The 14,496-nt window shown below is 40.7% G+C and overlaps 1 protein-coding gene across 1 annotated transcript in view; it reads right to left on the reverse strand.

The window, feature by feature from the left end:
* ADAMTS3 (ADAM metallopeptidase with thrombospondin type 1 motif 3) overlaps positions 1 to 14,496 on the reverse strand; it is a 233,316-nt gene that overhangs the window by 59,038 nt on the left and 159,782 nt on the right. The window contains exons 11-15 of the mRNA XM_075608092.1: positions 11,626 to 11,739; positions 6,579 to 6,724; positions 5,198 to 5,373; positions 1,661 to 1,794; positions 373 to 496 (exon numbers count right to left, since the gene is read on the reverse strand). Of these exons, the coding sequence (XP_075464207.1) occupies positions 373 to 496; positions 1,661 to 1,794; positions 5,198 to 5,373; positions 6,579 to 6,724; positions 11,626 to 11,739 (694 nt within the window). The remainder of the gene's footprint in view (positions 1 to 372; positions 497 to 1,660; positions 1,795 to 5,197; positions 5,374 to 6,578; positions 6,725 to 11,625; positions 11,740 to 14,496) is intronic.

Below are 14,496 nucleotides of genomic sequence, written 5' to 3' on the forward strand. Positions count from 1 at the left end.
AATAATCACCTGCACATATAATCATAACAAAACTGATAGATGGGTGAACAACACCCTGAGAAGAAGGGATCCTATAAAGGGCTAGCATAAAATATGCAGAGAAAAAGCCCTGAGGCACGGTTCAGAGACCGTATCCAGTTATAGCCTCCTATCTATTGTGAACAATATATAATTGACAATAAACATGGATCACCATGGATGTGTACCAAAAAACAAACAGTTATGCTATGCAGTCTGTATGGCAACGAGAAGTTGCTTCAAAGTAGGTCTTTAAATATTTTTAAACAACATTTTACCTCTCTTGCAATTTTACCAGCAACCTTACACTGACAATGTGTATTACATTAAAAGCCACAAAATATATGCTAGTACCAGGCTTTTTAGGCGTCCTTGTAAATGTTCCTTTCACAGTTCGACAGTGCGAATTATCTCCGCCACAAACTCCACACTTATCTTCCACTTTGTTGGAACCAATTTCCTTGTCACAGCCAACTTTCTGCAATGACGAAGATGAGAGAAACCATTCAATGTACATACTTCTGCTCAGTTATGACATCCAGATGAAATAGGAGTGTACAAATAACCCTAATTTGATGGCCATGATTAAGTTTGCTAAGGCTAAGGACCTTGTTCTATATTCTATATATGCTGATGGCATTTTTGGCCCAAAAAGTCCCAAAGGGCAATTTTAGAAGATGTAGAATTATCCCCGAAGGATGTCTTCAACATGCTATAGAAGCGATTTGTTGTATTTACATTAATATAATTAAACTCTACTCCTGCATGTAAAAAAATGGACTTCACAGCATATTGAATGAGGGGCTACATTTTTTCCAAATTTAGACAGCTGCAGTCACACTTTTGATTTATCGTAGCTTTTATTATTGTATTTGAAACCTCCAATTTATTTTTTTACATTATTGGTTTACAAAAATTGCCATATCTGGTTTTACTCAACTTACCAGCTATTTTAAAAATGTAGTACTGTTACGATTAATAGTAATTTTAGATTTTGAAACCCAGTCTAATACAGTACATTCAAATATTATGACGTACTGTATAAGCTCATGTAGCAATGTTTTATTAATGATGTAGTTCAAAAGGCTATAGCTGAAATAAAAATGAAAGAATTACTTTTTATATGGAGGTAAATTAGGAAAAACGGGGCCGTTAGAATAAAAACTGACTTTAAATATTTGTGCAAATTTAAAAGCAAAAACAAAACAACCTAAAATCCCAGAATACACAAAATGCAAAACACGATAGCAGAAATGAATATTTAAACAGTAAACATTTTGATGATTTCAATAAAGTGTGGCCCAAGATGCATGTTTTGGTAAACTGCACTCCAATAACTAAGGTTTTTTTTGTATGTTTTATTGCCAATCCAACAATATACTGACATCTTTTTAGGCTTAACACTACTTTTTTGTCATTGCTAATAAAAAGAAAAAAAAAACATATTGTTCCCAAAAGTATGCATATGCTCTAAAACAATGTACAGTATGTGAAAAATAAACATGCATAATACTGTACATTTTACATTAAAAATAAGGTTAACACAGTTTTCTTTTCTGCTATCTGAACCACATGCACACTGCTTATTTGTGCCAGTGCATGTTTGTTAATTAGAAAAAAGGATTGCAGAAATCTAACTTACAACACATTCTCCTCTCACACAAATACTGTATGGGTCTTTATAGGAGCAGCGGGTTCCATCATGAGCTAGCTGCTTCATTGACGCAACGTCGCCTGTTTCTTTAGACTGACAGTAGAGATGGCATCTTTTGTTGGCTGTTTCATGCAAGTAGAAAGACAGAGACAGCGTCATTAAGGGAATTACTGTACAATAATCAGACACACTAATTCAGCTATTGTATGAAGGTGGTAGTTATGGATGATTAGCAGTATCGAGAGTTCAATAGGGAGTTGGGGAAATAAAGCCAGAGACAAGCAAGGACAAAGTTAGTCTTACATAATAAATATTCACAGGGTGTAAAAGTGATAAGCAAGAGCTGCTGAGAAGGTATGGACAGTACACGGTAGAGCAGGCTTGTATGCCACAGAGCACTGTAACAATGCATCTAAATTCAGTTTGAATAGAAACACAATCATGTGGGCATTCCCTTACAAAACCAGATTTATCAGGTGAAATCAGAGACATCTCAAAAATTTCTATTTTAGACGCAAACTAAGTGAAAAAGCAATGGCACGCAGAAAGATTTCCAATAATGAATTCTCTAGAACTCACATCACTTACTAACAGGAGAAAGCATTACAATACTGAGTTCCTCTAGAATGGAATCTCTTACAACTACGGCTCTCAATACCTACTGTATAGGTCTGGATTTATTTATTCTTATTTTGTATGTCAATATGCTTATTGTGTCTATGTAATTTCACCCATTGTCCCGTACTGCATCGCATTTTTGACCTGTTGTTTTTTTTAAATATATATACATGTGTTTTTTATGGTTGGACATTGGATTATCAGAATGGATTCGTTTCTGGGGCCATTGACCCTGGAGACCTTGGAGGAAGAAAACATGAATGGGCTAAATCGTTTTATGTTACCATTACCTATTTGGTGCCAATGAGAAGACCTACACTTTCCTTGAGAGGGCCTAGGTAGCTTGCTGTACTCAAGGGGTTAATGACCACTTATTGGTATCATGACCTACAGTGCTATTAGCTGGCCCATAACTAGCTGGCCACTTGGGCTACTAAGGTATTAATATATTGAAAACATTTGTTTTATAAAACATTTATCATCTAGTCTTGGCATTTCTGTCCCCTGCAATGCCTATTTCAGGGTCTGGATGGGAGTAAGTCCAAGACTTTAGTAACATAATATGACATAGTGTTATCCTGAAATAATGCAACGTTTAGGCAATGCCAATGAGGTCACATGCGGCCATTATTTTTTCTTCGAATGATCATAGGTTTAAGTAATGTCACATTGTTTTTCATAATTTAACGGAGTTTAGTAAATCTAGGGCTTAATATTTTGGGGTATGCCTTTTTAAGGATACTTAAAAGCAGTAATAGCACATTCCCCACATTTTCCTTCTGCTTTCTTTCTTATTTGTATATGTAAAGCATGTGACAATGTATATATAATTCTACATTCTGACCTAAGCTTGCCATCGTTTGGTGCTCCTGTTCTAAATCTGTCAAAATCCTGATTGTGTGCCCAACGAAATGGCTGCTTCAGTCAGTGTAACTCAGCAGCTACTGTATATTACTTAGGAAACATTGTCTATCTATCTATAACTATTGTTACAGTTTACAACTCAAACTGCTGGGAAATTTGGCAAAAAATTATCACAAACAAGAAAGTGTTGCAAAGATCTTGTACTGCTTGGGAGGTGTGCTAGAAGCTGCTATAAAAATCAAAGGATACTTTAAAACTCATTAAAATTGCATTAAGAGTTGAATTACATTTTTTTTTAAAACAATCACTATTATTGAATAATACAGGACTGACTCATTTAAAAAATATATAAATTTTCATCTATTTTACTGCTTTAAAGACACATACTTTAATCTAATCAATTAATGATCATAAAATATGTTTTTCAGTATGATGTGTAGACTAGAGTATACTAGAGAAACCCCGCTACAGCTTAATAATGGTACTGATAGAATGGTGCTGGTGCTATTGGGGCGGTATAACGTAACAACTGTAGAGGACAAGGACCTAAATTTGATAGCACTCAATCCCTAAATGGGTGATTAATGAATAAATTAAAATATACATTTTAATAGGAGCAACCGATAAAATACAGGGTGTTAAAATAACCAATTAAATAATGCATACATGATCCAAAAGGGGTATTGAAACCCCAGATCACAAAAATAGCTTAGCAGTGTGTCAAATATATCCACTGTGCTTGGTGATGTCTATATGAGAATTAGGCTGTGCTTATAGGGCCAGCAACTGCGACGTTGCGTCAAAACAAAAGACTTGTCGCCGTGGTCGGCGCTTATAGTGAGCGCGATGGCGCGACCAACTGTCAGCACTACCAAAAATCTTGTAGTCACTGTTATTTGATTTTTTTCAGCAATGGTCTCCCCTTGTGGCCAATCAGAGAGCTTCTCCGTCCCTCTGCTTCCCCCTTTCTGAAGTCACTGGCCTTGTAGCCAGCGATGGCGCCTAAACTTAAATTACAACTATCGCAATGGTGACGGCGACGCGTATAGTGCCTTGCGACGGCGACGTGACAGCGCTCCAAATCAAATACATTGACTCCGTCACAAGCGCTTATAGTAAGCGCGACGGCGACTGAGCAACGAAGCGACTGAGAAACGTCACGGCAAAACAATGTGAAGTCGGGTCTATTTGATGTTTTAGAGACAGTCACCACATGTGACTGTCTCTAAACCAATCAGAAACAGCGGCCCACCTCCTTTTGTGACGTTGCTGGCGACAGTCGCGGAAAATCAAATTATAACTTTCGCTGGTGGCGACGGTTTAAGTGTACTTACCAGGTAGTGTTTGCACAGATCTACTTATCAGAGATCTCTGCTTACACGCCTATTTACTAACCTAATCTCTCCTGGTTGAAACATCAACTATATGGGCAAGTGTTGCAACTTATATTTGTGCTAACTTACGTCCAATTATTGGCTTGCTTTGCTACATAATACCAGCAGCAATTAGGCACCACCGATTGCTGACAATACACTGGGGATATTAGAACAATTCATACTGTATTGCATATACAGTATGTGGCTACCCATTTTTAGGTAAGTGCTCTACCTAGCTACTCCTATCAGCTGCAGGCAGTTCATTCATGCCTTTTAGTTACTCTTTCCCCCTCCTTAAGCCTGGTGTATAATTCTCATATAGACATCACCAAGCACAGTGGATATATTTGACACACTGTACTAAGCTATTTCTGTGATCTGGGGTTTCAATACCCCTATTGGATCATTTATGTATTATTGAATTGGTCATTTTAACACCCTGTATTTTATCGGTTACTCCTATTAAAATGTATATTTTAATTCATTCATTAATCACCCATTTAGTGATAGAGTGCTATCAAATTAGGGTCCTTGTCCTCTACAGTTTTGATGTGTATACTAGTTTGCTACCGTACTTTAATAACTGGTTCAATACAGCCTCTGAGCAATCATTTGAACTACTGGAATAGAAAATTGCCATTATTAAATTGACAAATCAAATTCTCACCATCAGAATGTTCATATGGGAGCCAGTGATGTTTAGTACTCAGGTACTCAAACTGAGAATTTCGTTGCTGACACTGCTGTGCTCTGAAGTCTTCAAAGTGCTTGGGACATTCTTCAACGTTGCAAAGCTGATACTCATAATTTAAACCAGGACAGTCTTGCCCGCCATTGACTGGCCTAAAAAGAAAACATTGGTGTCACCACAAATAAATTTCCGTCAAACCCCTGTTAAAAGGCAGCACTTCCTTTAAAAAGCGATGTTATTGTAGGTGAGATGGAATAACACAAATTAAAATAATATATATCACGTTTCCTACACATACTGTAATATACAGAAAATGAATAGATACACTTTATTTGCCATGTAGATTGTTAATGAAGCCAAATAACTCTTTTTGATAGCGTGAGTACGTAAAACAACCTATATGAGAATACCCTCTAAGATTAATATTTATGCATATAGTATATGCTTTTATAATGTACACTGTTAAAACATAGGACATATAATCAGACCGGTGCTCCAATATTGATCAAACATAAGCTTTTTTTTTTTTACCATTAACGTTGCAGTCAAAGCCCATTTGATAAATGACTGGGCTTAAAGAAGCAATACTACATCCACCACCCTCCCCCCCCCCGTTACCCCCACTCTTTCTTTCATTGTATGTAAAGCATGTGGCAATGTATAATTCTACATTCTTACCTAAGATAACAATCGTTTGGAGCTCTTGTTATAAATCTGTAAAATCCTGATTGTGTACTAACATAATGGCAGCTTCAGTCAGTATGTAAGTCAGCAGCTACAATTTATCCTTATATTACTAAAGTAACATTATCTATTGTTACAGTTTACAGCAAACTGCAGGGAATATTTGCAACACATTAATACAAACAGGAAAGTGTTGCAAAGATCTTGCACTGCTTGGTAGGTGTGCTAAAACCTGCTATAGAAATCAAAGGATGTTTTAAAACGCATTAAAAATGGCGTTAAGAAGATGATTATAAAAAAAATGCAGTAAATACTATCTAATACTACAGAACTGATTTATTTAAAAAAAAAAAAACATAAGATTTCACATTTTGCCTGTTTGAACCAAAACATTGATGGTAAATACGTGTAAGGGTATACTATATTTTACAAAAAGTGGAGTGTCGGTCTATTTTGATTTGGTAACTACAGTAATCCGGTGCACTAGTTGAATTTGTGCCTTGTCATCATGATGGCTTCTTCTATAGAGATTCATTGATAAAACCAGACTTTTTTTAAAAAAAATCCACGAATGTAATTTTTAGAGAAGTTCAATGATTTGTTTTATGCTATGATATGGTAAGGCTAACACAAATTGAACACTAACTTATACTTATGTAAAGTGCAGGCTTACATTGGGTTGTTACACTGGCGGGTTCTAAAACGAACACCTGTACCACAAGTCCTCGAGCAAGAGCCAAATTTCGTCCAGGTTCCCCAGCTGCCATCTTGTTTAACTTGGTTAGTGGTCTTCCACATGCAGTAACCCTTGTAGCACCACTAAATATAAACAGTACAAAAAGACACAAACAATTTAAGCCAATAATTCAGCCAATAATTCAGCACGTGTTGTGCACTTAGGGGCATATTCTAGTAGCTGCGACTTGTGAAAATCCATGTGGAAAGAGCCCTTTCCAATTGGATTGGCAGGTTTTCATATTCTGTAAGCCCTTCTCACATATCCAAACCTCACATTGTATATATATCCCCTCAAAAATTCCCTTCAATTAACATAGGGAGAGACACCTGTAGGTACCTGAGAGATGTTCTAATGATATGAAAATATTATATATTCTAATAATGAGAATATTATATATTCTAATAATAAATATTATATATAATAATTATATTTAAATGAGTCACAGCCCACACCTCATAAAATGTGTCCATAAGATTAATACTAACAAAACTGAGGCCCATTGTGATGAAGGGAGTACTGGCAGGGTTGGATTGGGCCATCGGGACACTGGGCAAATGCCCAGAGGGTACATGGTCCCAAATATACTGTGGGTCAGTGCTGCACATTGCATTGTGGTTACAGAGTCCCTGCGCTCTTCCCCAAAACAATTAAATTGATTGCCAGGGGAGAGAGCGAGGCATCTGTAAGATTGGAGCGGTACTCCTTCATAGACGTCGCCATGTCATGTGATGCTGTATCATCATGGTGAGGCATTGCAATGACAATGTGAGGTCACGTAATGCAGAGACATCATGACATCGCGGGAGGGGGGCTGGCAGACAAGGGAAATGCGCGGGCCATATGTCACCTACAATCTGCCCCTGGGTACTGGTGTCAAGCCCAACAGGATCAGAACCCACAACTTCTGCTATTCTGGGCAGCTGCTCTAGGAATGAACTAAACAAGATACTGGTTTAAATTATGAGATCTGCAATACAGAATATGGCTAGTTGTTAAATTTTATTCTGTGACTTATGACAATGTCAAACCATGCAGTTTTGCAAGGACAAACTCCCAGCTACTACAATATGCCCCTTAGACTAAAGAAATATCATAGTATGAAAGTATATCTGGAATACATACAGTGGTATACAAGACATCAAACAATCTTTGGAAAGGGTTTAACATCTACAATATACACAATGTAGCATTCTGGAAGACCTCAAGTATCATTTGGCATAAGTCAGTGTTGTCTCCTGAAAATTGTGTTTGGAGGATTTAGTATGAAGGATCATTATTCTGAATGCAAATGATAATGATAATTTGATGCTAAGGTCATCAGTTTCATGTTCCTCCAATTTGTGACTATATTTTAAGGTACTTTGTGTAAAGCTGGCTCTGCTTGTGTCCTGGGCTGCTGACATGGGGGGGCAGCCGGGACAGGTGTCCCGGGCCCGGTGGCTACAGGGGTGTTCGGCCGGTGCTGAAAATTGAGCTCGACCTTTAGCCAGGCCCTGCTACTGGTCATCTCTCAGCCGGGCCCCTGCTCTCCCTCAGCTGCAGGCCTCTTCCTTCGGTCCCACGCCGAGTTCCATGCATTGGGGCTTTTTTTTAAACATGCATTGGTGTTTTTGTTATACGTATTGTTTTTTTTTTATATGCATGGGGCTTTTTTTATATGTATTTTTTTATATGTTTTGGGTTTTTTATATGCATTGGTTCTTTATTTACATGTATGTTTTTCTATATGCATTTTGTAATATGTATTGGTATATGCACTGGGGCTTTTTTATATGCATTGGTGTTTTTTTATATGCATTGGTGTTTTTTATCTGCACTGGGGCTTTTTAATCTGCATTGTTTTTTTATATGCATTGGGGTCTTTTTATATGTATTTGTTTTTATAAATATATATTTCCTTTTTTATATTTTTTTTATATATGTATTTTTTATATACAGTATGTATTTTTTTTATATGTATGGGGTTTGTATATATTGTTTTTTTCATATGTATTGGGGGGGGGGGGTATATGTATTGTTTTTTTTATATGTATTGGGGAGGTGAGGTTTTTTGTATGTATTTGGGGGGTTGTATATATTTGGGGGAGTGGGGATTTTTTTCCATGTATTTGGGGGTTGGAAGTTTTTTGCATTTGGGTTGGGATTTTTTGGCATATATTTTGTGGGGGGAATTGTGGGAGGAATAGGGAATGAGTGTGAGGAGGGGGATTGAGTGAGAGTGGGGTAATTGATGGAGGGGGAGAGAATGAGAGGAGAGTGGGGGTGAGTGAGGAAAAGAAGGAGTAAGAGTGAGACGCAGGGGAGTGAAATACATGTGAGGTGGGGGGGACAGGGTTTGAGTCAGAGTGGGGTAATTGATGGAGGGGGGAGAGTGAGAGGTGAGACGGAGTGGAAAGAAATACATGGGAAAAGGGAGGGAAATAGAGGGGGCTCGCGAGGTGTGAAATGAGGCTCTCAATACTGCCGACGGGGGAAGCGGGCTACGGTCGGAACTGTAGTTCTGGGCCAAGGGAAATCTGTCTGCGGCCCTGCTTGTGTCAGTGAATTACTTCAGGAGCGCTTTTTTGAAACAGTTAGGAGAGGAGTTGATCTACAAAATATTGTGAAGTGATGTATCAAACTTTGTTCTTGTAAATGGAGCAATTGTTCTTACCCATTGGTGGTTCTAATTATACTGTGATCGTATCAAACAGCTTTACTCCCCGTTATGGAGTAAATTGCATTGCTTTGATACATATCCCTGATTTTGTATCCAGTACAGTCTTAATAAAATTAAAAAGAAAAAATATATTTAAATTGAAATAATTTTTGCATTGCATAACATCTATTAATGCAAAAAGCAAACAAACAAAAAACACATTGGGGACAATTAAAACAGCCACAATTATACATTTTTTAAAATCTGGGTTATACAGTAGATCAATTGCAAATAAGGAACAGTTTGCCATTTGTGATACTACAGACTTCACATTTGCATATGTTTGTGTTGCACGTTAACCCCTTTGGAGCTTGAAGGCATTCAATTGTAATTAATTAGTAGCGTCCGGCTTCAAAGGTGTTAAATCAATTTCTGCAATACGATTTTCTTAAAAAGCCTATTACATAACCCTATGGTAGAAAAGTGTGATATCCCCCCCTCCCCGACACACACACAATTGCATCGTTAGTGCTGATTAATACAGATTTCTATAAGTTAACGATTACTAGTATTGCTAGTTACTGCTTTTTTTGATGTATACAAATGATGTATACAAATGATGTATACAAATGACATTTATTGCTAGTTACTGCTTTTTTTGATGTATACAAATGACATTCAATATCGCAACCCATTTATGAATTCATTATTCATAGTAACTACGACAGAATCCATAAAAGAATATTACTGCAATCCCAAATATTTGATGCAGGAATTTAGACCTTTAGTAAATCTCAGCCTATATTCCAGTTATTTTAGCCTTGAGCTAATGAGAGCCTAACTTTCAGGCCTTCAGCTATGAAATATTATGTTTAAATTATTAAAAAATGTGTTACAGTACATGGGGGAATTCGTTTACATGCTAATGTCCCTTCAACATATTAATTCTGATACAAGAACATTAATGCCATTATTGAATCACATCCATTTGGAAGTTTAAATAAAGATCAATTTCACATACAGCATTGAGGCCCTGAGCAGTGGAAGTTTAATAAATGACACATGCAAATATATTACAGACCATTTTCAGTATTTAAATGCATAATAAACTTAGTATAATACCAGATTCTAGGATATGTCATGTGTGATCTTACATTTAGGCCCATGTTTACCAGTCAGTGCTATGCCAAAAACACATTTTGACACTGTTAGATATTTTGCACACCAATCCCTTGAATATGCCATAAGGTATCTTCCACCATTGGAAGGTATCCTGTGGCATACTGTAGCACCACTTAGTAAACATGACTCATAAGGCTTTCTGTCAGGTGAAAAATATTAGTGTCTGCAAAAACAATAACCCTAGGTCTTTTCAGGTTCCTTTTACATAACCAGTTAGGCAATGCAGGAATCCATTTAAGATTCTTAATAAAAATCTGGGATGCCATATAATTAATCCTTACAAAAATATGAAAATCCATATAATTAATACCAATAAAAATACCATCCCAAGTTGGCAGACAACAACTCTAATAAACCAGAAAAAATCCTTATTGGCAGTTGCACTATGCTCCTTCTGCCACCAGTATTATGTCATTCCAATTAAAGGTTTGTTTTTTTGGGATGGTGTCTGTAGTGTGATTTGTTATATATTATCAGATTGCCAGTAGCTTTACCAAATGTAACTACATTTAAAGAGTGTTAGTGGAATGTAAAAATGCCATGTTTAATGAGATCCACTATAATGAAAGCAGGTTTATTTTGGTATGGATGCAGTGTGGGTTTACTAAAGGTTTTCTGGCTATGCTATCTTTATTATGGCACACAATATGAGCTTGTCTCACCGAGGAGCCAATGCAAAGAAACCAAAAAGCTTGCCTCTCTCATTTGAGTGATTACTAAATCTTTGATACATTATAATAATATCCTTAAGACCTTTCTGCCGTGTACTCATTTCCTTACTTAATATGATAAACGATCTAAAAAAAAAAATCGCTTTTTTATTTTTAGTCATAGAGATGGGGAGATGCCACAACCTCCTTCTAAACAACTGCTAGTTACAATCTATCATGTACTGTACATGCTCGGTCATCACAACATATTAGATTTCCTTTCTCTTCTCCAAATAGTATTACAGTGGCCCGCACATGATCGAAAACATTTGACCAAGTTGGCCATTGAACTGTCACTGATAAATTGAATGTACTAATGACAATGGGTCCAATAAGTAGAGAACACCATTATGTTTTAGATCTGATTGCCTATTTGTTTCATTAGCATTTGTGGTGATGGCCCATAAAAATTTCATTATTTATAATAACCTATATATCAATACATACTCACTTTTCCTGGAGCACATTCTGTCCCATCAAGAGGGGGACCCTTCTTGGTCTTACAGAAGTATGGGTTATCGGGATGGCTGCACCACAATTGTTTACAGGGGTCAAAGGTCCGGAACTGAAAAAAATATCTGCATGTCACATTTCTGTACAGGCGGCAATTATGTAGCACTTGTATTCATACAGATTATATAAACACACACATATATATATAAATATATTTGTATATACTGTATTACTATTGTAAAATGAGTCCCATCTTAATCAGCGACGGTGAGCATCGGATAAAGCGTTCTGGCATCAGAAAACAGATCCATAGGATTGCATTGTGATGCATCGAATATGCCGTCCGTCATAAAGTGAGACGGCGGATAGCGAGGACCACCTGTGTGTGTGTGTGTGTGTGTGTGTGTATGTATATATATATATATATGTATATATATATACACACACACACACTGTAAATATTACTGTATGTTCAGTTGGTAAATGCTTTACTGTGGAGGGGTTTTGTCACTTTTTTTTACACACCAGAACGTTAATAAGTGTGGTATATATATATACATATACTGTATACAGTGTTCGACAATGCTATACATTTACACGCCCGGGGCGAGTGGATTTAACCTCAGGGCAAGTAAATATTGGCCCAAGCAGCACACGTGTGTTTTTTTTAAATTTCCCCCGCTCGTGCTGCTGTTTTTCCACCGCTCGCGCTGGAGAAAAAAAAAAAAAGCCAGAGGCGGGTTCATGTTGTTGGGGGAGATTACCCCGCCTCCGGCACTCTGAGCAGTGCCTTCGCTCCACCCCCGCCTCTCAGCAATACTTTCCCTCCTCAGCGCTTTCACTCCTCCCCCTTCCGGCAGCCCGCCGCTTCCGCACCTCTGTCTGCCTGCAGGGCCATCTGTCACCCCCCCTCCCATTGGGCCATCCGCCACCCCCCACCCCAATCTCTCCCGGCCTCCGTGACCCCCCCTCACCCCAATCTCTCCTGGCCTCTGTGACCCCCCCTCACCCCAATCTCTCCTGGCCTCTATGACCCCCCCTCACCACAATCTCTCCCGGTCTCTGTGACCCCCCTCACCACAATCTCTCCCGGCCTCCGTGACCCCCCCTCACCACAATATCCCCCCGACACCCCAAATCTCCCCACTCCCGATCTCGCGTGGCAGCTCCGCCAGGTCGGTGAACCGGAAGATCTCCTCCACCGACAGCCACTGAGCTGAGGCTGCCGCCGCCCCCATGTCCCGGCGTGTCTGACACCCGGTGACCCGCAGCGACAGCCACCGAGGGCGATGCCTCTTCTCCCTTTCTCCGTGGGAAATGGCGCTCTCCGGGGGAGACGTGCAATACCGGTTTCCTGGTGCGACAGGGCCCCCGCCACTTCCTGGGGTGCCACAGAGATCCCAAGGTGTGTAGAGGGGGGGGGGAGTGTGTAGGGGGGAGAGAGAGTGTGTGTGTGTGTGTGTGTGCGTGAGTGTGTGTGCGCATGGGAGTGTGTGCGCATGGGAGTGTGTGTGCATGGGAGTGTGCGTGTGCGTGTGCATGGGAGAGTGTGTGTGTGTGTGTGTGTAGGGGGGGGAGAGAGAGAGAGTGTGTGTGTGCATGGGAGAGTGTGTGCATGGGAGAGTGTGTGTGTGTAGGATACCAGAAGTGTCACATCACCCCACCAATCACCCCAATCAAACCCCACCCTAATCACCCCCCCCCCAATCACCCTAATAACCCCACCCCACAATCACCCCCCCATCACCCCAATAACCCCATCCCCCAATCACCCCACCCCCACCCCCAAATCACCCCCCCATCACCCCAATAACCCCACCCCCCAATCATCCCCCCATCAACCCAATAACCCCCCCCAATCACCCTACCCCCCCAATCAAGCCCGTCACCCAGTCACCCCATCACCCAGTCACCCCACCCAATCACCCCGTCACCTCACCCAATCACCCTGTCACCTCACCCAATTACCCCGCCTCCGGCTCTCTGAGCAGTGCCTTCGCTCCACCCCCGCCTCTCAGCAAAACTTTCCCTCCTCAGCGCTTTCACTCCTCTCCCTTCGGGCAGCCCGCCGCTTCCGCGCCTCTGTCTGCCACAGGCCCCTGCAGGGCCATCTGTCACCCCCCCCTCCCATTGGGCCATCCGCCACCCCCCCTCACCCCAATCTCTCCTGGCCTCCGTGACCCCCCCTCACCACAATCTCTCCCGGTCTCTGTGACCCCCACTCACCACAATCTCTCCCGGCCTCCGTGACCCCCCCTCACCACAATATCCCCCCGACACCTCAAATCTCCCCACTCCCGATCTCGCGTGGCAGCTCCGCCAGGTCGGTGACCCGGAAGGTCTCCTCCACCGACAGCCACTGAGCTGAGGCTGCCGCCGCCCCCATGTCCCGGCGTGTCTGACACCCGGTGACCCGCAGCGACAGCCGCCGAGGGCGATGCCTCTTCTCCCTCTCTCCGTGGGATATGGCGCTCTCTGGGGGAGACGTGCAATACTGGTTTCTGGTGCGGCAGGGCCCCAGCCACTTCCTGGGGTGCCACAGAGATCCCAAGGTGTGTAGAGGGGGGGAGAGTGTGTAGGGGGGAGAGAGAGTGTGTGTGTGTGTGTGTGCATGTGAGTGTGCGTGTGCATGGGAGAGTGTGTGTGTGTGTGTGTGTGTGTGTCTGTGTGTGTGTGTGTGTGTGTGTGTGTGTGTGTGTGTGTGTGTGTGTGTAGGGGGGAGAGAGAGTGTGTGTGTGTGTGTGTTTGTGTGTGTGTGTGCATGGGAGAGTGTGTGCATGGGAGAGTGTGTGTGTGTAGGATACCAGAAGTGTCACATCACCCCATCACCCCCCCAATCACCCCCCCCAATCACCCCCCCAATCACCCC

The sequence above is a fragment of the Ascaphus truei genome, chromosome 1 (assembly GCF_040206685.1).
Source record: "Ascaphus truei isolate aAscTru1 chromosome 1, aAscTru1.hap1, whole genome shotgun sequence".
Classification (NCBI taxonomy): domain Eukaryota; kingdom Metazoa; phylum Chordata; class Amphibia; order Anura; family Ascaphidae; genus Ascaphus; species Ascaphus truei.